Genomic DNA, 22,500 nt, shown 5'->3' with positions numbered 1-22,500 from the left:
CGCTTTACACTATACACAATCATCCACACATTCACACACACATTCACACACTGAATTAAGAAGCAGAAAGTTAGCGGCCATCCAGGTCTTTATGTCTTTAAGACATTCCTGCAGTTTAACTAATTGGTGTGTGTTATCTGGCTTCATGGACAGATAGAGCTGGGTGTCATCTGCATAGCAGTGTAAATGTATGCTATGTCTTCTAATGATGCTGCCTAAGGGAAGCATGTATAATGTAAACAGAATTGGTCCTAGCACTGAACCCTGTGGAACTCCATAATTAACCTCAGTGTGTGAAGAGGACTCTCCATTTACATGCACAAACTGGAGTCTATTAGATAGATATGATACAAACCACTGCAGCGCAGTACCTGTAATACCTACAGCATGTTCTAATCGCTCTAATAGGATATTATGGTCGACAGTATCGAACGCTGCACTGAGGTCTAGCAGGACAAGCACAGAGATGAGTCCACTGTCAGAGGCCATAAGAAGATCATTTGTAACCTTCACTAAAGCTGTTTCTGTGCTGTGATGAGCTCTGAAACCTGACTGAAACTCTTCAAATAAACCTCTGCAGATGATCTGTTAGCTGTTTGACAACTACTCTTTCAAGGATGTTTGATATAAAGGAAGGTTGGAGATTGGCCTATAATTAGCTAAGACTGCTGGGTCTAGAGATGCTTTTTGAGTAAAGGTTTAACTACAGCCAGCTTGAAGGCCTGTGGTACATAGCCGATCATTAGAGATAGGTTGATCATATTTAAGATCGAAGAATTAATTAACGGCAGGACTTCTTTGAGCAGTTTTGTAGGAATGGGGTCTAAAAGACACGTTGATGGTTTGGAGGAAGTAATACTTGTAGTAAACATGACTATAGTGGTTTGAAAACATGAGAATATCATCCAAGTAGACAAAGATGAAGCAATTAAGGAAGTCCCAAAGCACATTATTTACCAACGCCTGGAAGACAACCAGAGCATTGGTAAGTCCACGTGGTGGGACAGGGTAGATGCCCCAGGTGAGTATAGAAGGTAGTCTTCCACTCGTCGCAATGGGATCGTAGATGTTTCGCAAAGATTGTGGCTCTTTGCAGAAGTTGTTAAAAGGGAGAAGATAACAGATGTAAAGGTTGTTTGTTTTTAACAATTCAAACCTCTAAAGTTAATGCAAGAAATCCAGCTCCCAGGAAATAGGACGAGGGTGGGATGATGTCAGCAGCTAATGAATGGTGGGTGTGTTTTTCCATTGGCTCGTGTTCTGATTTGGTGAGACTGTATAGGCAGCTTAGGGGCAGAGATCAGGCACCAGGTAAGGATGTCAATAACACAATTGTATGGTTGCTGGGAGGCAGCGAGAGCCAATCGTGATGTTCAGTCAGGATGGAAGACAAATGTGGACCCTCTAAACCGATTATTAAGACAACAGCTTCTCCTGGAGGAAACATAGACTGCAGACCAAAGTCATCACAACTCTTGCAGCCAAATGCAGGACACTGAAGTAAAAGTTTAACAGGTACAGAAGAAAAACACGTAATATAAGTAATACAAAGAAGTATTTTCTGAATGGAGTTGGCAGAGGGACAGGCAGATAATTCACTCAGATGAAGATTCAGGTGGATTTCCTGAATTATCCATGGATGTCCTGTTAACTTGGACTAAGAGGACATCCAAGTTAGTCCAGTGTAGGCAAAACATAACAGAGTAACCCGTGGTACATGTGGAAGCCACAGTAAGTACAATGAGCTGGCATCGACTGAGGGATTTCTACAGCCTAAGTAGCAGGAAGGGAATGACCAGCTGCACACAGCTGTGTTATTATAAGAGGAAGAGAGGGAGACAGACAATGATGCGTTCACACAGCTGGACTCCCAGATGGTGGTAGAAATGATGCCATCCTTTTTGGGCAGATAGTCGTAACGTGTGTGAGATGGAGGAACATGATCCTTTATTTTTCTGGTTGATAAATATGAATGACATGACATTTAAATTCCAAAGTGTGTATAGTATTTGACCATGTGTTATCAACATTTTTGTAAACAATCATGAATATCGAGTTATGGAATATAGAAGATGTTTGACTGCACATCGGTTGAAACCTAACGTGTGTGTGCTGGCAGCAGAGTCATTATTAAAGGATCACACATAAACATAGAGTAACACACAAACTACCCTTAATTCAAGTACACAGAGAATCTCTGTATTAATCATGCAGACAGTACTGTGAAAGAACAGGATTTGGGAAGATGGGATATGTCCCCGAGGGATGGAGGAACAGACTTTAATCACATGATGAATATTGAGTATCACACTGCTGGCTGAGAGTGAGGTTTGCCAGTTATGCTCGTGTTATAGCAGCAGTGACTAAACATGCACTCTGGTGTCTGAGGCTGGTCCTGCCACCTTCATCAGCTCAGCGATGGGTCTGGATTCGTCTCATTCTCAGCAGCTCCTTTGTAGACACTCACAGCTTTAATCCATTATAGATCTGCATCGCAAAGTCGGCTGCAGCCAAAGTAGTCTCACATAAGCCTCGTTGCTGGATTCTACAGCTGGGATTGGATCAAAGCTTTTTTAGTCTAAACTGGTTACCTAAATGGTTTAGAAGAGATAAAATACATGAAAGGTAAAAAGGTTTCATACATTATATGTGGGATGATTATTTATTTTTGCTTCAAAGGTGCTAACATAATATCCAATGCCCTCATGTATGCCATCATGTGTAGTTTCACGTGAAGCCAAAGACACTCTGGAGATCAAAGTGTGAATAAGAGGCTACAAACCAAAATGACGTGTGGCTAAGTTTGATGCAAGCTTGTAATAGCCGGCTTTGTTGTTCCCTTGGTTAACTTAAACGAACATCATTGTTTTTATTTTATTTATTTCAAAATAAGCCAGAGAGTGTTGGTCCTGTTTACAGGCGACCTCAGTGACTGCACGGAGCCTGCCAGGGTTCACAGTAACAGTCCTAGGTTGATTCAAAAAAGAGGCTGTTTAATGGAGAAAGCGAGTCATGCTGCAAAGATAAATGAATGCTTTGTTTGTGCGTATTAATCCATCCTCGTGTCACATCTGCAGACCGTAAAGTAGCAGAGTCCATGCCGACCTTCCTCTCACCATCAGGAAGTGAGAGCTCCAAAATGGTGCTGCGAGATGAGCAGCTGCTGCTGGAGTGTATCGCTGCTGGACTGTGAGTGCACTGTCACACACACACGTACTGCGTAATGATAAGATTAATACTGCCATTTGTTTGAAAAGTGGCACATGAAGCTGAACTTTGAGGTCTTGTCTTTCCTACCGTTGCTTTCTCGTCCAGTCCAACACCCATCATCAAGTGGTTTAAGAAAGGTGGGGAGCTGCCAGGGCAGAAGGTCAAGTTTGAGAACTTCAACAAGACCCTGAAGATCGTTAGTGTGTCAGAGGAGGACGCTGGCGAGTATGTATGCATGACCAACAACCATTTAGGCACCATACGCCACTCCATCTTTGTTCAAGTTAAAGGTGAGTAGGCCTATTGGCTCTGTGTTTCTTGAATGTACAACTGGTGCTAACATGTTGGCCTTGTGCCCAACAGCGGCTCCTTACTGGTTACACAAGCCATCAGACCAGGTGCTAGCCCCAGAAGAGAATGGACGCCTGGTATGCCGGGCCAATGGCAACCCTAAACCTCGCATTGAGTGGCTTGTCAATGGGCAGCCTATAGAGAGTATGGTTCTTTTTAATTATTGTTACAGAACATCAGCCTTGTTTTTGATGCACAATTGTAATGTACTCACTAAAAATGCTGCATAAACATCAGTATATACGACAGCTACCAACAGTCTTTTCTTTGTCTTCCTGTCGGGATCATGTAACCCTCCTCCGCCCGACTGCAGGCTCTCCCACCAACCCAAACAGACAGGTGCTGGGAGACACCATCATGTTTCACTCTGTGCAGATCGGAAGCAGCGCCGTGTACCAGTGTAACGCCTCCAACGAGCATGGCTATTTGTTAGCCAACGCCTTTGTCAACGTTCTTGGTGAGACACAGAAGTGGGAGCTTGATTTCAAAAGGGAAACATAGCAGTGAGCCTATTAGCTCTGCACATCCAGAGTGTGCTGTAGCTCACTGGCTTCAGGACTGGTTTTAAACCTTATCCAGAAGTGACCATAGTGGTTACACTGCCAGGTAAACGTTTGGACTAGTTTTTGTTCTTTATAGATTTTAATCACCACTTTATCATCAAAGTCCTTGTGACTGGAGCAGGCAGCACTTTGTGCAGGAGGACAGATGATGACCACTGTGGTGATATGTTATTGCTGACCATGTTGGTGAGCAGGCTGCTGACCTTTGTTCATGTAAACTCATGTTTTTACTATGAGATCCATGAAACACACACACACACACACACACACACACACACACACACACACACACACACACACACACACACACGCGCACACACACACACACACACACACACACACACACATACGCGCATGTAACCTTAGAAATTACCTAGAGATGTGGTGACCCCTGTTGATCGAGTCCTTAGTTTAGTTTGCCAGCACAGACAGTCTTACTCTTCACCTTTATCTGGTTTAGGGTAAGAGTCATAGTCTCCACCTCGACTGGATGCCAATGTTCTCATTCACCATAAAGTACCACTGATAGTCAGTAGCTGCTACTTTTATTTGCATCTTGGAAAAAGGTGAAATATACTCACACATATTATTGAGGAAGTTTAAATGTTGCTCCTAATGACTCCTCACGAGCCCATTTCCTCCTGCACTTTTTATCTTGACATAGCAAGAAAAATGAGTCATGATAGATTACCTAATTATTGCAAAAAATATTTAAATCTTGCAATGAAAAGATGTATTACAAAGTAACACATGTATTATTGTCAGCCTACCTCTCTGACCTGTCTTCCCAATGTGATGTTTGTGCAATGTATGTATGGTTGGAAGGGTTGGTGTGCATGCATCAACCAGCATGCAGCCTGCTGTAGCCCATGTGTGCCTCAGGGATTAATGAAGTGTTCTGATTCTGAGAGACAGCATGAAATCACTGACATTTGGTCTAAAGATAACAAGAACAACATGATCAGTTACATCTCTCTAATCTTCTGCCAGCTTTAGCTGGTACTATAAACATACTGAGAGTTATAGGAATGAGTGCTTGCTGAGAAGGAGCCAGCTAACTTCCACATTGAAGCGTGATGGTTGTTGGTTTATGGATAGCTTGTTATACACTGCAGGCACAGTGTTAGTTCACAGTTTTCTAAAATAACCATAATCGTGTCTGTTTGATTAAATGCTTGTAAGCGTGTGTAAGGGATGAAGCCTGGTGAAGATGTACTGTAATCCTTTTTCCTGTAGACCTGCCCCCGAGGATGCTGGGCCCCAAAAACCAGCTAATAAAAGTCATTAAGAACAACCGCACCTTCCTAGACTGCCCCTTTTTTGGTTCGCCTTTACCGGAGCTACGCTGGTGAGCATCTAAAGCCTCCTGGTCTTTGACAGCCAGAGTCAGCGGCAGTATCTCCAGCTGTTAACCATGTGTTTTTATTATGTGTAGGTTTAAGAATGGACAGGGCAGCGGGCTGGATGGAGGCCAGTACCGTGTTTACATTAATGGTACCCTGGAGATAAAGCGGGCCCGAGCAGAGGACGAGGGAACCTACACCTGTGTGGCCAGCAGCATCTTGGGAAAAGCTGAAAACCAAGTGCGCCTGGAGGTCAAAGGTTAGATGTTAAAAATGAAAAGTGAATTCATGAATGACATGAGATCTGCTTGAGCAGGTCTGTGCCTGTTCTGAATGACTTCCTGTCACTGTGCCAAGCAGCCTGCACTCTCTGCCTTTCATTAAACGTTAAACTGTGACAGAGTGACAACGAGAGCGTGAACATGCAGAACATCTTAAATCAACATTTGTTTCAACTTGTTTTATCCAAGCCTGCCTGCAGTGAGCCAACGATGGAAATAACAGCTCACCTTACATGTCAGGGTGCATTAGTAAGACTGCTGAAGCTGTTTGTAGTCCTGTCTGCGTCACATGTTACACCAGAGGAGAAGGGCAGAGGCTGGTGGGATGCACCTGACTTTGTCTACTTGTTTTGCCTGCTAACTGTACTGTGGATCTTTACACAAAGGGATTGCATTGTTATGCAAATACAGTCTCCATGATTCAATTTTCTTGCACATTTTCTGTATCTAAATCTTTGCAGCTTATCTCATATTGAACAGAGATGGAAAGAGTAAATTGGTCTTGTTTTGGATGAGACTGTGGCACCTGACCATGCAGCTCCACACAGTATTATCTACCACTTGTGTTATTGGATGCGTCTAAAATGTTCATGTAGTGCATTGCTCTTCATCTTAACTGTGACCCAGAGCCGACTCGCATCATTCAGGCCCCCGAGCACCAGTCAGCCATCAGGGGCTCCACGGCTCGCTTCACGTGTAGGGTGACGTCTGACCCCAGCCTTCCTGTCAGTGTGGCCTGGATGAAGGATGACAAGCCTCTTTACTTGGGATGGAGGTAATGACCCCTGCGTTTGCTCTTTTTTAACAACCTGTGCTGTGCTGTCACCCTCTTTGTCTCTGCTTCAAGCCTGACTAAACATGGTTGTGGGAAAAGTTGTTCATTTGCTCTGAATCTAACAACAAAGTTTCACAGTGTAGTGAAGGGTATCGAACCCAGTTCTTTTTATTCTTCTCCTGGACAGAGAAGACGCAGAGTGGTCAAAGTATTTATAATCAATTTATTCAATCATTACTTTCCGGAAAGGGGATGTGCACGCTGCTAAGCATCGGCAGGTCTGGAGCATTAAGCCGGATGCGTACATCATAGTCTGTTATTTTGGCACTCGCACGTCGCACACAGTTTCAATCCAAACAACTTCTTTACCTCTGGCCTTACTTGATGTGTGTGTTGCTGGTGGAGTGATTACGTGCGCTACCCTCTGCCTAGTTTCACTTCTTCTGTCTGCATCTGTTTCCTGTTCTTAATATACCGCCTCTGCAGCTCTGCACAGCTCCAGTCTGGCTGAGCAACTGGTGTGTGAGTCAAAGCTGGCCTGTTATTAAAATGCATAAACAAAATAATCAGAAAATAAGCACTAAGAAAATATATATATATTCCTTAACAAGGGTAAAGTGGCCTGGGTGTGGTTTGCAGTGCTGTGATTGGTGTGTAGTTGTAGCAGTGAATTGTAGTGAGGCTCTGTTACTAAAAATCTAGTCTCAGTTTTGTGACATGCAGGTGATTCATAGTTCAGACAATGACTCTTCAAGACCCAAAGCAGAACACATCTGTAATGTTTGCATGCCTCAAACATTAATGATGACACCTTCAGTATTTCTTAGTACCATTCTTTAATTCGCAGGCTTGCAGCGGCAACACAGTCTGCAGCGCTAACTTGTTCATCTACCGTTTTCTGTTGTCTCCTTTTTTTATAACCCCCTTCCGCCTTACATTCGACCTTTCAAAATAAAAGTTCCGTAAACATCACAACATCCATGGTTAATTAGTGGCACATTTAGAAAATGAGCAGACCAATTGCCTTCAAACAACCAAAAGTGTTGCCTTGGCAACAATTGAGTCAGTTTGAATGAGCCAAAGGGAAGGTGAATCCTTTAACCCCTTCATCTCTACAGCGTGTGTCAATAAAGGATCAGAGTCTCTTTCTAGTGGTTTCGATGGGTCCATTAAATTACAAATGCTGTACTGGGACGTTGGGGAGTGCCCCCACCCATATCACTCCAACCTACCCACTGTTTCTTCCCCAGTAGCTATGTATAAAGCATTTGTAGTGAAGGGTAAAGGTTCGGGTCCCTGAGTCAGCGGGTTTGTTCCAAACAGCCTTCACTGTCAGCTGGAGCGAGGCTGAGTGTGTAGCTGCAGAAGGTGCGACGAGTTTAAGACATGGCTGAGAAACACAACTGTTGCTAAGCAGGCCAACACGTTATATATGATGATGGTTTATAGACTAACAGAAGTACATGGACTTGGGAAATGGTTTAAAATAAGCTGACTGAGCTGCCACTCATTTCTCCTGAGGAGCAGGATATACTCAGAGGTGGGAGGTAATGAAGTACAAATACTTTGTTACTGTACTTGAGTAGTTATTTTTCTTGCAACTTATATAAATAAAATAACTATAATTGTGCAGTGTGCTAATGATATATCGATGGTTACTTCAGAGTGTTTATCAGAGTGACGTAGCTGAGACACTCATCCATGTGCACAACACAGAGCGGGTGATGGCAGCAGCTCCTGTGGAACTTTCACAGCTGCCACAGGAAGAACCTCATCTGGGCCTTGTTCTGCACATGGTGGATCACTTCAGATTCCTTAGGATCCACCTTTTTGTGATGTGAAGTGGTCCTCACATACAGACTGTTGTTGAGGATGGCGAGAGGGCGGAGCATCCGGTAGTTTCTCCACAGTCTGTACCAGTGGACCAGCTGATCCACCTCCGCTCAGACGCATCGTCATTCTGGATCAGACCGATAATGGTGGTGTCATCAGCAGCGTTGTTACTTTGAAAAAGTAATTAATTATAGTTACTAGTTACTTCTTCAAAAAAGTAACTGAGTTAGTAACTGAGTTACAAGATTCTAAAAGTAATTAATTACTAGTAATTAAGTAACTATTGCGTTACTTTAAAAAATAACGTGTAATCCTCTGGGCTCCAGGGTAGAATTGGCCGTTGCCCACAGTTCACCTTTAAAACTGTTTATTTGCCTTGTTTGGTCTCATCAGCACAGCCTCACGTGTCTGAATCTACAGTCGTGTTTTCATTTTGACAAACTGTATTAATCAAACACACAAAGAACAGACAACCAAGCTTGATGAAGTCCCTGCATGACCGCGGGACAGACGGTCAGCAGAGTCTGAGCCCAGCATGGTTCTCAGTGAAATACCTTCTCCAGGAACAAAAGGCAGTACACAGCTGTTTCACACCTTAAGGTTCACACTCCCTTGCTGCCTCCCAGAGTCCTCGAAGACACAAAAGACTCTTCCTGTGGAGCTGTCTGCTTCCCCCAACTTCCTTACTACACCCCCGCCATTTGTCTTACTGTATGAGTGTGAGACATGTTAAAATCCAGTGGCACCAAGGTATCATACAATAAAATAATGTGATTAATACATAAGTAAAAGAAATTCCTGTACATGCCCCTTCCTGATTTCTTATGTTTTAACATGTTTGTTACACTTACATGTTTCCAAATGTTAACACAGATGTTCAGAGTAAATACAGATTGTAGTTTTTTAAATGATGATTTCATTTAGTTTGGGGAAACAGCTCCAACTTTACCTCATGTAGAAAAAGTCATTTCCTTCTAAACCTAATAAGTGGTTTTGTCATCTAGCAAGAACTGCAATCAAGCATTTGCAATAACTAATAAAAAAGCACTTGGGACAATTGTGTTGGTGACAGCTTTTGTTATAATATCAATAATATTTCTATGAATATGGGATACTGTTACATGTTTGCACAGACTTTTGTGGAATATGGAGACACTCCTGGCATTATATGAGCAAAGTGAGACTCATTTTTTAGGGTTGGTGGAGATGAGTGTGAAGATCCAAACAATCCCTGTCAGTGATGGAGAAGCTTTGATGAAAATATTTGGTAAAAAGTTCACCAGCATGAAGGAAATGAAGTTTCAAACTTTGCTTAGGAGGAGCCCAGCACGCCTGCTTAAAGAAAAGTGAGTGTGGCGATGTGGATGCTTGCAGCGACTGCTGTATAGAGGCCATCCTGCTACACATGAAACACATCAGAGTCATAATTGTTATTTTAGTCACATTGTTTATTATCCTTATTGTTTTATCTGGGACTGTTTGCAGACATCTCAGAGAGAGGAGACACCAGCATCTGAACAGAGACTCAAACCAGCAACCTGCAGCTCCCTGCTTGGCTGCTCCAGTTTTCTCCTCACTCATGTTGCCCACCAGTGATTTCTAGCTGCCCACCCACACAGCAGGCTAGAATATGCGCTGAGCCTCAGCACCCAGTACTTGGACATGTTTTCTTTATTAAACAATGAACCAGACCCCAAAAAGTAAACAGCTGTTATTGCTAGGCAACGGGAGCAGCATTTGGTGATGCAGCACCTGACATTCCTGACCATGTGGGCGGAGCATGCATGAAATGGAATGTTCAGTAGAACTGTGCAACACAAGCACTTAGTTCCAGCATGTTTCATTGTATCCAGACACAGCTAGAGACACATCTACAGCAGCATCTCTGTGCAGGACAAACGACAGCTGACGAAGAAACATCGAAAACTTCACTTCACTCCTCTACAAAACGTTGGCTCCTTTGTTTAAAAGGCCAAAATGAATCAGGGGAGAACGAGAAGAGGATCAGCGAATGCTTCACCATACAATACAGTACAGCTGATTAACCTGCAAGAAGAACTTCAAATGATACAGGCTGAAAATATCAAATTAAAAGAAGAGGCAGAAAAATCAAGAGGAGAAGCTAAAAATTCACAGTTTGAAACTGAAGTAGTATTGCAGGAATTACTGCATGTGGGTCTCAAACTTAAAGGAGAGAAAATGGGAAAACAACAGGCAGAAAAGGAGAATGAAAAGATGAAGAAAGAACTGTTGGAAGCTCAAAAAGCATTGGAGGAAGAGAAAAGCACAGCACAAGAAGCCAACAATAAATATCAAACTGCAAAGAAGGAGGCAGGAAATGTGATGCAGGAATTACAGGAGGTGCAGGAAGCTTTTGAAGAGGAAAGAAGGAAAATGCAGTTGGCAACACAAGAAGCTGCAAATGTAACGGCTGAAGCTGAAACACTAAGGAAGGAATTACTGCATGTGAAGCAACAACTTGAAGAGGAGAAAAAACGTAACCACGAGGCAGAAAATGAGATTGAAAATATGAAGAAAGAATTGTTGGAAGCTCAAAAAGTGTTGGAGGAAGAGAAAATTAAAACACAGGAAGCAAAGAAAGAAATGGAAGATACAAAGAGTCACACTGAAAACATGAAGAAGGAACTGATGAAAGTGCAAGAAGAACTCGCAGAAGAGAAAATTGAGGTGAAGGCATTCAAGAAAGAAATGAGCGGCTCTGCGGTGACCAAGAAAGACTGCAAAGACGCACTTAAAGAAATACGAAAGCACAAAAAGGAAGCTAAAGAGCTCCTCAAACACAAAGGGAAACTGGCCGAACAGCAGCTGAAAGAAACATTTAAAGATGCCGAGGAGCAGCTCAACAAAACCTTAAAAGAACTGAAGGCAAAAGCAAAGCAAGCCGAGGACAGGAGGGGATTCTGGAGCAGACTGCTGAGGAAGAACTGACCCAGCAGCATCGAGTTTGAGGACATCAATAGTTTCTTCCTCCTCTCTCCACCTTTCTTTCTCCCCATCCTTCTTCTTGGGACGTTTGTTTGTTTTTTAAAACTCTAATCTAAATACATGTACTGAAACACACAAATAAAATTGCCATAACTTGACCTCATGTTGCCTGCTTCTTTTCTTGTGTGTCTGTGGATGTAAAACAGTAACACACTTTCTGCTCTGTGTCTTTAATTGTAAATAAATGCAATATGTTTTCATTTTAAAATGCAGTGCAAAAAACTTCTGCTCTGAATCTTTTTTTTAGCAAAAAGCTTTTTTTTGCCTGTTGTGGAAGTTTTCCATTCAAATAAAGCTGCAGACGAGCGGTGAGCGGTAGCTAACATTCTTTAGCTAAAGTCAGATAAAAACCATAAAATCCGTAGAAAAGGTGATATTTTCACCGTAACAACCACAAACATGTTTAATGAATCATATTTCATAACTTTCAATGCAAATATAAATTGTCAATTTTAAAATCATATGCACAAGTTTTGCAAACAAAGTTATTTACAGCCATTTCAAACTGTTTACAGAACAATCAGCTGTTCTTCAAGAAGATGCCACAAATTATTTGTGCCACTCCAAATATTTCTGTCCATTATAAAGGAGAACATCACAGCCTGATACCTGCAGGTCTGACAGCAGCAGGTGTATCACTGCTGTTTCTACCTGGAGACAGCAGTTGCAATCTTGACAAGACACAAATGAACAACTACAGGCCGATCTCAAATCTCCCATTTTTAAGTAAGATCATTGAAAAAGCAGTTTCTCAACAGCTCAGTTGCTTCTTAAAACAGAATAACTGCTACGATGCCTTCCAGTCAGGTTTTAGACAGAACCACAGCACTGAAACCGCTCTGACCAAAGTGTTTAATGACATATGTCTGAATACAGACAGTGGAAAAATGTCAGTCCTAGTTTTACTGGATCTCAGTGCAGCATTTGATACAGTTGACCACAACATATTACTCAAACGACTGGAGAACTGGGCAGGTCTTTCAGGAACTGTACTAAACTGGTTCAAAACATACTTAGAAAACAGGAAATACTTTGTATCAATAGGTAACTTCACATCTGAGCAGACAAGTATCACATGTGGAGTTCCCCAAGGTTCCATCTTGGGACCCCTTCTGTTTAACATCTACATGCTCCCACTGGCACAGATTATAAACAACAACAAAATAAACTACCACAGCTATGCAGATGACACATATCACAATGTCACCAGGAGACCGAGGCCCTGTACAGGCTCTTGGTAAATGCATTGAGGAAATCAATGACTGGTTGTGCCACAATTTTCTCCAGCTAAACAAAAACAAAACTGAGGTAATAGTCTTTGGCGCCAAAGAAAAACGATTACAGGTCACCAGAGAACTTCAATCTATACATCTAAAAACCACAAACCAGGCGAGAAATTTGGGTGTAGTGATGGATGCAGACCTAAACTTAGAAAAACACATTAAGACAATAACAAAGTCAGCTTACTATCACCTCAAGAATATTTCAAGGATAAAAGATCTGATGTCTCAACAGGACCTGGAAAAACTAGTCCATGCATTCATCTTTAGTAGGCTTGATTACTGTAACAGCATCTTTACAGGTCTACCTAAAAAATCAGTCAGACAACTACAGCTCATTCAGAACTCTGCTGCTCGAGTCCTCACTAAGACCAAAAAAGTGGACCACATCAGTCCAGCTCTGAGGTCTTTACACTGGCTGCCTGTCCGTCAGAGGATAGACTTTAAAGTTCTGATGCTGGTCTATAAAGCTCTGAATGGTTTAGGACCAAAATACATCAATGACCTCCTGACCCAGTATGAACCATCCAGATCCCTCAGGTCATCTGGATCCGGTCTTTTATCAGTTCCCAGAGTCAGAACCAGACACGGAGAAGCTGCATTCAGCTTTTATGCTCCTTATATCTGGAACAAACTCCCAGAAAGCCTCAGATCAGCTGAAACACTCAGTTTATTTAAATCCAGGTTGAAGACTCACCTGTTCTCAGCTGCATTTGAATAAAGCACCAAATCCACACTTTTAAGCTTAAATTTCAAAACTTACATTTAACTACTGATTTTATCTGTTTTGTTTGTTTGTTTGTTTGTTTGTTAATTAGTTAGTTAGTTAGTTTGCTTGTTTTAATCAATTTTAAATCATGCTTTTTATTTGTTTTTGTTTCTAATGTCTCTGTAAAGCACTTTGAACCACCTTGTTGTTGAATTGTGCTATACAAATAAACTTGCCTTGCCTTGCCTAGTTTTCGGCTGATGATTCAGGCCTGTCTCCTTCTGTTCAGGATTTGGCTAGATGTTGTGAAAAGGCTGAAATGATCGGCTTAAGTTGTCTTCTGCAGTCTTTTGGTATTGCTGAGCTGGCCAGAGCATCCTTTTTTGTTTGAAAGAATATGTCACATGATCTAAACTACTTCCTGTTTGTCTGACATGATTTTTTTCCAGCCTAATAGTAGCTCTCTTCACTTGTATCCACGTTTCTTTGCTACCCAATTAAAGTCCAACACCTGACTTCACTTGGAATAAAGAAGCTTCGCCTGGCCATGAAGCTCCCTGACACTCCAACTAGTGTTGAGTCTCTGAAAATGAGACTGTTTAAAAAGCCTGTATATCCGAAACTGCTGATGCAGCACTTTTGTCAAACCCTTTGAATCGAAGCTGAAAGTCTTCAGTCACATCTGGATTATCTGATTTAAAATCCAACAATGTTCAATGGATTGTACTGGGACTGTTTTTAAACGTAAACCCACAAAAGTAAATGCATGGACCCAAATGGTTTGTATGCTGGCTACTCTGATGCCTGTCAGCATACAGGCAGTTCATATGAACAGAAATCTGAACACTCTTCTTCCAGGAATGAGTTTCTTTGGTTTTTGTATGAATATGAATAAAGACTAGCTCCAGTGCTGTTACTACACGTATGACAGTCCTTTCTGTATCTGTCTCCTAGGTTGAAGAAGGATGATGAGTCTCTGTCCATCCCCAATGTGAACGAGGGTGACGAGGGGACGTACACCTGCACTGCTAAATCTGAGATAGACCAGCTCTCAGCCTCTGCTCGCCTCACTGTGTTAGGTACACTCACATACAGACTGGACATTGTGTTGTTTCATTAGTTCATTACTCTGAGTGTACTCTTAAAATATGTCATTTTCTCTTACATTTACACTTACCAACAACAGTCACCTTTATGTAGTAAGGCAGACCTACAATGATACATACAGAGGAAACCCAACAATCAATGGCCCCCTGTGAACACGCTGTGGATTTAGGCAGACATGGCTAAAACGTGTGTTGGCCCTGCGACAGACTGGCGACCTGTCCAGGGTGTACCCCGCCTCTCGCCCTATGACAGCTGGGATAGGCTCCAGCGCCCCCCGCGACCCTGAAAAGGACAAGCGGAAGCGAATGGATGGATGGATGGATGGATGGATGGCTAAAACATGTAAAGCACTGGTTTCAGCTGCTGAAGACGTGTGCATACATACTGCACATGTAACTGCACTAGGGATGGGTATTGATAAGATTTTAACGATTCCGATTCCATTTTCGATTCTTTATCGATTCTCTTATCGATTCTTTTTTTTTAAAAAGGAGAACACTAAAGTCGATTAGCTTAGAACTGTGTTTTATATCTTCTCTTTGAACAAGATAGAAATTTAGGAGTAACATGGCCTTACAAACCCAACAGTGAGATCTTAAGAGATCCAGCCTACGGCTCTTCAATGGGGTGTCACAGGGTCCCCAGGAAAAAATATTGTAAATGTAAAATAATAAAATAAATATTCTCCTGTAGCAATAACAAAGTATAACATGAATTATTCTGTAGCAATTACACAAGAATATCCAGTAATGTCCTGCCTACAATTAAACACATTCACTTACCAAAGTGAAATCGGGGGCATCTGCTGTGGCAAATGGGTGCAAGCCTTTGACCACAAACTTAGTCACTGCTCGGTGACATTCGTCTATCCTGGCCTGAAAGGAGACGCTACCGGTAGACTGCAGCGAGAACTGCCAGCATCTGAGCCAGACTCTGTCTCTCTCATCATGGTTATCTAAATGCAACGCACAGTAATAGCAGGTTTTGTAATAAGGTAAATCGCGCTAACATAATATGCAATGCTAACTGATTAGTTACCTGCAGTATTAACGGGAGAGGACGTGGAAACGCTACCGCTGCTGCTGGGTTGAGCTTCGCTAGTCCGGAGCGGATCAAAAACACGACATTCGTTGAAAGCAATCGCGTGTTTTGTGAGCAAATGCTTTTGCATATTCGTAGTGTTTCCTCCCTTTGATGAAATCTCTACTTTGCAAGTATTGCACGTTGCCCTGTTGTCATCCTTTCTCATAAAGTGTAACCAAACTTTTGAGCGTTTGTGCCGCTCAGGCGCCATGTTTCCTACTGGGTAAAAGACGCTACTCAACGTGATGACGTCATTCGGGGCGACTGGAATCGATAAGGGAATCGTTTTTAAAAGTGGCAAACGATTCCAAGGAATTGAAACAGTGGGAACCGGTTCTCAACAAGAACCGGTTTTCGATACCCATCCCTAAACTGCATTTGGTGAAAGACCTTCTGTTACTTTAGACTTTCATGTTCATGTTGCTTCAGATCATTGTGATGGCTCTGATGCTTGAATGAAACTAGTCAGCCTGCACTTTGATGGTGTCAGGATGTGACAAAGAGCTTCAGCACATTTCAAGGCTTCAGTTTTATGCACGGTGCTGTGTATTAGCTGAAAACAGTCATTGTGCGTACGAAGCAGATATTTACAGTGAATGTGTAAAAACGAAACAAATCACTGTGAGAGTCATACAGCATTTTGTAGTTCAGCAGTAGTGTGTGAGACACTGAAAGAAGTACAGCAGTGCTTCCAGTGGCATGCTCCTACACAGACTGATTGAGTCTTTGGGACTGGTTGGAGAACAGCATCGTGTTCCTGAAAACACAACACAGACAGACTGCACCCATTTATTATTCAGAGTCTATATTTAGTCCATCATCAAACATGTCATCTTTCAACAACACGCTTCAAGTGTTCGTGAGCAAAGAACACCAACTGCTTTCAAATGCCACACTATCACAGACTGTAGCTGTGAGCTGAGGGCACCTCTCCTGCTCGGCCTGTAGGGGGCAGCGTTCATGAGTGTAGCCATGGTGCCACAGGACAGTCTGCTACTTTACCTCAGCCTCAACGAGTGTTTACCTTTATCTGTGTGTGTGTGCGCGTGCGTGTGTGTATTTAAATAATAGCAGGCACTCTTTAATCCACATGTCGTCACCAGTGTGAGCATTTTTATTTGTAAAACCAGTGATTATGTGATTGTCTACAACTGTGTAACTTACCTTATTACTATGTGTGCTAAATGCATTCTTAATCCCTTGCTGTTGATTGGCTTGTAGACTAACCTGCAGACTCTAACCTTTGTACCCACTTCCTGCTCCCTGACCCTGTCCCACAGAGGTGGCCACTCTCAACCCCTCAGTCTCTAGTGCCTTGCTTCCAGGTAACACACAGCTCAGTTGGAAGTTTTATGTTATCTACTGTTTGTCTCTGTCCTGTTTTTAATTTGTTATGTGCTTGTTGTTTTTAAACTAGTGTCTCTTTGTCTTACTGTTTGTATGAACCCTTTATGATGACAGTGTTATGTGTCCATGCTGAGAGGAGACTCTCTGCACTGCTCCCAATGAGTCATTTGTTTTAGATGAAAAAAGGTTCTTCAACATGTCTACAAATGCATGCATGTTTCTGTGTGTCTGACACAAGCAAAGCCATGTCTTGTCTTTCTTCAGCCCGTCCAGACCCCCCCATGGATCTGGATTTGTCAGACCCAGCAGCACGCAGCGTTCGCCTCACCTGGATCCCTGGAAAAGAGCACAGGAGCCCCATCACAGGTAAGTAGGCACACATCAACCTGGATCCTGACAGGATTGTGTTATTTTTTTGAAACTGATCCTGTTGGGGAGACTGTGTAAGCAAAAGTAGCCTAGTTAGTTTCAGGTCACCACAGTTGAGACTTGATTCTGAATGGATGCTAAACTCAAAATCCTATTACTGAAGGATTTGGGTAAATTATAATCCATGTGGATACTGAAAGGTTGTAAAATGTATACTGGATCTTTGAACAAGCTGAAGTGGACAAATGGATGGGACATGGCGTGCTTCCAGAACACATGGACTCACAGACCTGCAGCAGGTTTTACTGTCTTGGTTTTTTCATTAGTTCTGTCTCTCCTCAGAGTTCTTGGTCCAGTTTGAAGAGGACCGCTGGGAGCCGGGTAGGTGGCAGAACTTGTCATCTTACCCTGGAGACCTCAACTCTGTCATCCTGCAGCTCGCTCCCTTTGTCAACTACCAGTTCAGGGTCATCGCCATCAACTCAGTAGGTCAGAGTGATCCCAGCCGCCCCTCGCCCCGGTACAAGACCACTGGAGCTGGTAAGGAGCATCGCATGCAATCATCTGACCTCTGATGTTTCAATTGGTCAGTCTTATTAGTTTACATGTACTCAAATTAGCTACAATGTTTTGGAAACGTATGTTCACTAAAGGTTTACAGTTGCAGTTGAATAAGTGTGAAGCTTTGCTGACTCTGGTTAATGTCAGTGCGCTCTGTTATGTTGAAACAAGCACCAGATGCCATTCCCAAAGGCCTACGGGGTTGGGGGTCCAGAAAGGACAATATGGAGATCACCTGGGAGGTAAGATGACGTCTCGTATGGGGAATGAATCAGTGAGACAGTGTAGTCTGCACTGAGAACATGTTAACAGTATAATGAAACTGAGGGTCACCTGAATGCAGATGTGTAATCAGGTGACCATGACAAACGTTTTAGGCTGGTGGTTAGCACTGTCAGCTGAAAGCACAAAGTCCTGTGTGCAAAGGTGCAGCTAGGACTGTTTTGTGTGGTGGCACATGTTCCCCGCAGTGTTAAATAGGATCTTTATGCATTTTGTTACTAGCAGAGTGAAAAATGCTGAAGATAACAGTATGCCAGACATAAAACAGTATTTTTGCTTCAACAAGTTGATATTAGCTGAAAACGTGGCACATCTTGGCGTGATGTGCAGTGTGTCTATTTCACAAAAGTGGACAAAAGAGTAAAAGCAGCAGGCCCAAAACACTATTTACAACAGAAACACGATTGGAAAAAATGTAGTGTTGCGCTGACACAGGACCAAACAGATGGACCTTATGTTGATCAATCTAGGATTTGCATAAGCCTCATTAGAATGGTCTCAGTGTAAGAGCTCAACTTTTCAGTACAACAGTGATACTAAACACAGGGAACTTTGAATGCTCAGGCGGAGCAGAAAAGCACTATATAAGAACCATTTACAGCCAATGTGTGGACCTGGATAGAGAGAGATCCACAGTGGAACACCTTCAGTCATGCATGTGCCTTACCAACTAGTCCATGCATTCATCTTTAGTAGGCTTGATTACTGTAACAGCATCTTTACAGGTCTACCTAAAAAATCAGTCAGACAACTACAGCTCATTCAGAACTCTGCTGCTCGAGTCCTCACTAAGACCAAAAAAGTGGACCACATCAGTCCAGCTCTGAGGTCTTTACACTGGCTGCCTGTCCGTCAGAGGATAGACTTTAAAGTTCTGATGCTGGCCTATAAAGCTCTGAATGGTTTAGGACCAAAATACATCAATGACCTCCTGACCCAGTATGAACCTTCCAGATCCCTCAGGTCATCTGGATCCGGTCTTTTATCAGTTCCCAGAGTCAGAACCAGACACGGAGAAGCTGCATTCAGCTTTTATGCTCCTTATATCTGGAACAAACTCCCAGAAAGCCTCAGATCAGCTGAAACACTCAGTTTATTTAAATCCAGGTTGAAGACTCACCTGTTCTCAGCTGCATTTGAATAAAACACCAAATCCACACTTTTAAGCTTAAATTTCAAAACTTACATTTAACTACTGATTTTATCTACTGTTCTGATTTTATCTGTTTTGATTTTATATACTGTTTTGTTTGTTTTGTTTGTTTGTTAAGTGGGTTTAGAGCTCTGGGTAGCTCCCCAACTGGGTCTAGACTGGGTCTAGAGAGTATTTTAAATTCAGGGAATTTAAAATAGAAAGTAGCTCGTCCACAGAAGGACTGGTAGCTCCCCTTACGATAAGGGTTCAGATCGCGCGAACAGGTGTGAAATGTGTGTGTTTAGTTCGTTTGTTTGTTTGCTTGTTTTAATCAATTTTAAATCATACTTTTTATTTGTTTTTGTTTCTAATGTCTCTGTAAAGCACTTTGAATCACCTTGTTGTTGAATTGTGCTATACAAATAAATTTGCCTTGCCTTGCCTTGCCTTACCAGAACCTGGACCTCAACATTATTGAAATTGTATGGGATCAGAGAATCAAACTAAAGGGCGCTAACATCCAAAGAAGAGCTTTGCAGTGTCCGTCAAGAAGCCTGAAGAGCTAAAGAAAGCTTGCCTGAGAGAGTAGAACAGTACCCGTCTTAATTCTGTCAGCAAATTTGGATTTAGCTTCAGTCTTTTTAGTTTAAGTCATAATTAGGCATCTAACTTGTTTTAGGTGACTAAATATTATAAGATTGTCGTCGACTTAATCTGAAGTGAATTCAGTTAACTAAAAGTTTGTCATGTTTTTGCCGGGGTACTGTATAGTTTACAAAATGTTGTGATTTCCTTCACATCTTCTCTCAGCTTGTGAGATCAATTTTTCTGCCCAAGGAGATCAAAAGTCGTCCCGCTCGCTACACAAGCTGATTAATTCTGATTGGGTCTAATCTCTCCTGTCATCTGATTTTTATTGGTCAACAAAAGTGTCAAAACATTTCATCATAATTTTCATCTTCTTTTTATTAACAAAAATTATTAGCCAACAAACTCAACACTGGTTCAGACTCTGTCTTTTTGCCTTATTTAATGCATTTGCATGGATGTTTCACAGTTTCAGAGTGAATCTGCACAACTTTCTCACATTTCCTTGCATCAAGATAAAACGTTCCCCATAAAATGTTGCTTCATCTAACAGCGTTCCTTTTTGTTGACCAAAAACAAGATGATAAATAAATCAAAAATAATGCACAGAAATATGATGAAATGTATCAACATGTTCACAAATAAACACGACATGTTGTGGAATAAGCTTGGAAGTGTCCAATCAGAATTTATCCCCTTGTACAGTAAGGTTAGATGCAAAACTTCCAATGTCTAAGTAAATGTATATAACCACCAAACAGTTATAACATGTAATTTGATAAGTATAACTCATCGTTTGTCCTGCCAATATGTGTAAATTCAGGCGCATCTCTCTGTTGACTTTTCTAGCCTCTCCTTGATCTGGAAAGAAATGGTCCAAACCTGCACTACATTGTGTGGTGGAGACGAAAAGACGCTGAAGAGGAGTGGAATAACCTGACCACAGTGGGGACTAACCATGTGGTCCACAATACAGAAATCTATGTGCCTTATGAGCTCAAAATCCAGGCCAGGAATGAGTTTGGAGCAGGACCAGAGTCTAACCTGGTCATTGGATACTCTGGAGAAGACAGTAAGTAAATCCTGACTACGAAGCAGCTTTTCATTTATGAGAGCAACCCATGTGGAGGCTGAGGAAAAGTGAAAACCAAACTGACAATTTGTTTTGAAAATACTGCTGACTGTTCACACATATTGTGTCCACTTGGATGTGTTCAGAGCCCACTGATGCTCCCACTGACCTGCGGGTATCAAAGGTTGACAGCACCAAAGTTATCATCCACTGGAACCCTGTGGACCTGAACTCTGTCCAGGGAGAGTTCAAGGAGTATAGAGTAAGACTGCCTTTGGTTTTTCTAATGAGAACAAACTGCAGAGTTGGTACATTACGCATCATTTCACATCCTCATTTTAGGTTTGACAGAGTTTTAGTAGGTAAAGGTGATGCATGGTCACGAATTGAACTGCGATTGGGGAAGGCCTCGAAGGGGACTGGCGATGGCAGCCTGGCAGATCCCCATGGACTAATTAGAAGTGAAGAAGTTAAAGAAGGGAGGGTGGGGCACGTAAACGAGAACGACGGCTTGCAGAACTGGGAGAACCTATATAGATGAGAACCGGAGGGAGCGTGTTTGGAGGCGTGGTCCCGCTCCTGTTATTCCGTTACATAATTTCCAATTATCTTTCATGATCAATTTTGGATAATTTCTCTTGTGTAATGTCCTCCCATCTCCTGTACGTCTCGCCTATTAACACCTTTCTTCCCATTCTGCTTCCCAGTTATACTACTGGCGTGAGTCTAGCCAGGTTCCAGGTCTGGTGGTCAGTAAGGAGAAGAAGGTCAAAGGTTTCTATAGCACTACGGCCAAACCATCTGGCATGCTCAGCGACCTGGCGCCCTACTCGAACTACAAGATGTTCATGGTTGTGGCCAACAATCGCTTTGAGAGTCAACCCAGCAACACTGTGGCATTTACCACCAAAGAAGGAGGTGAGGATGCTGTGCACCCACCCTAAAAATAACAGGTTTATACAGGGGGAAATAATTCTTTGATCGTGTGCTGAATTTGTAAGGTCATCTTTCAAATAAATGAACAGTCTAAGATCTGACGGTACATGGTCCCATCCATTGGCCCCTCAGTGTACCCAGAAAAACACCACTGTGTTTGACTATAGCTTGGCGTTCTTTTAGATGTTCACTGGTTAACTCCAGACAGGCTCGTACATGTGTCTTCTTGAGCAAGGGGACCTGGTGGGTGTTCCAAGAAAACCCATTAATGCCACAATGGGTTGAAGTTCAGTTCATGTTCTGCTGTTCAGTATTGAATAGCTGTTTTAGCTCTTTGGTGGTTGTTGAAATAGTTCTGTGAGCTTTTAGCTGAGATTGTTGACGTGTCTGTGGACACCACATGTCTATATTTAAGTAACAAATCTGGCAGTACATCCTGTTAAACCAGATGTTCTCCCTCTCATCCCTGGTATTGGAGGCATTGGGGTTCAACAGGTTAACTGTTCATTGTTTAATGACTGTGAGGAGTATGAACGGCCATAATGGAGGTTTTCATCAGTAAAACAGTCCAAAGTTTGAGCTTGTTTGTGGTTCAGAATCATAAACGGCTTCAAGCTCACTCAGACACTGAGCCATGGCTCTGTGCCACATGCACACATGTCTGCATCT

General features: G+C 42.3%; 1 protein-coding gene across 1 annotated transcript in view; it reads left to right on the top strand.

Annotated features, from left to right (window-relative positions):
- Positions 1–22,500, top strand: part of nfasca (neurofascin homolog (chicken) a) — a 112,519-nt gene that overhangs the window by 51,397 nt on the left and 38,622 nt on the right. The window contains exons 10-24 of the mRNA XM_085352932.1: positions 3,078–3,189; positions 3,316–3,500; positions 3,574–3,705; positions 3,875–4,018; positions 5,361–5,472; positions 5,560–5,726; positions 6,376–6,523; positions 14,306–14,430; positions 16,822–16,866; positions 17,153–17,254; positions 17,600–17,797; positions 17,990–18,060; positions 20,673–20,895; positions 21,042–21,157; positions 21,603–21,813. Coding sequence (XP_085209058.1) covers positions 3,078–3,189; positions 3,316–3,500; positions 3,574–3,705; positions 3,875–4,018; positions 5,361–5,472; positions 5,560–5,726; positions 6,376–6,523; positions 14,306–14,430; positions 16,822–16,866; positions 17,153–17,254; positions 17,600–17,797; positions 17,990–18,060; positions 20,673–20,895; positions 21,042–21,157; positions 21,603–21,813 — 2,091 coding nt within the window. The remainder of the gene's footprint in view (positions 1–3,077; positions 3,190–3,315; positions 3,501–3,573; positions 3,706–3,874; positions 4,019–5,360; positions 5,473–5,559; positions 5,727–6,375; positions 6,524–14,305; positions 14,431–16,821; positions 16,867–17,152; positions 17,255–17,599; positions 17,798–17,989; positions 18,061–20,672; positions 20,896–21,041; positions 21,158–21,602; positions 21,814–22,500) is intronic.

The sequence above is a fragment of the Diplotaxodon limnothrissa genome, linkage group LG5, assembly GCF_057381915.1.
Source record: "Diplotaxodon limnothrissa isolate DT_005_m linkage group LG5, D_limnothrissa_male_GT1.1, whole genome shotgun sequence".
Classification (NCBI taxonomy): domain Eukaryota; kingdom Metazoa; phylum Chordata; class Actinopteri; order Cichliformes; family Cichlidae; genus Diplotaxodon; species Diplotaxodon limnothrissa.
Note: the sequence above shows the minus strand (reverse complement) of the source record. Positions and strands in the feature narration are given on the sequence as shown.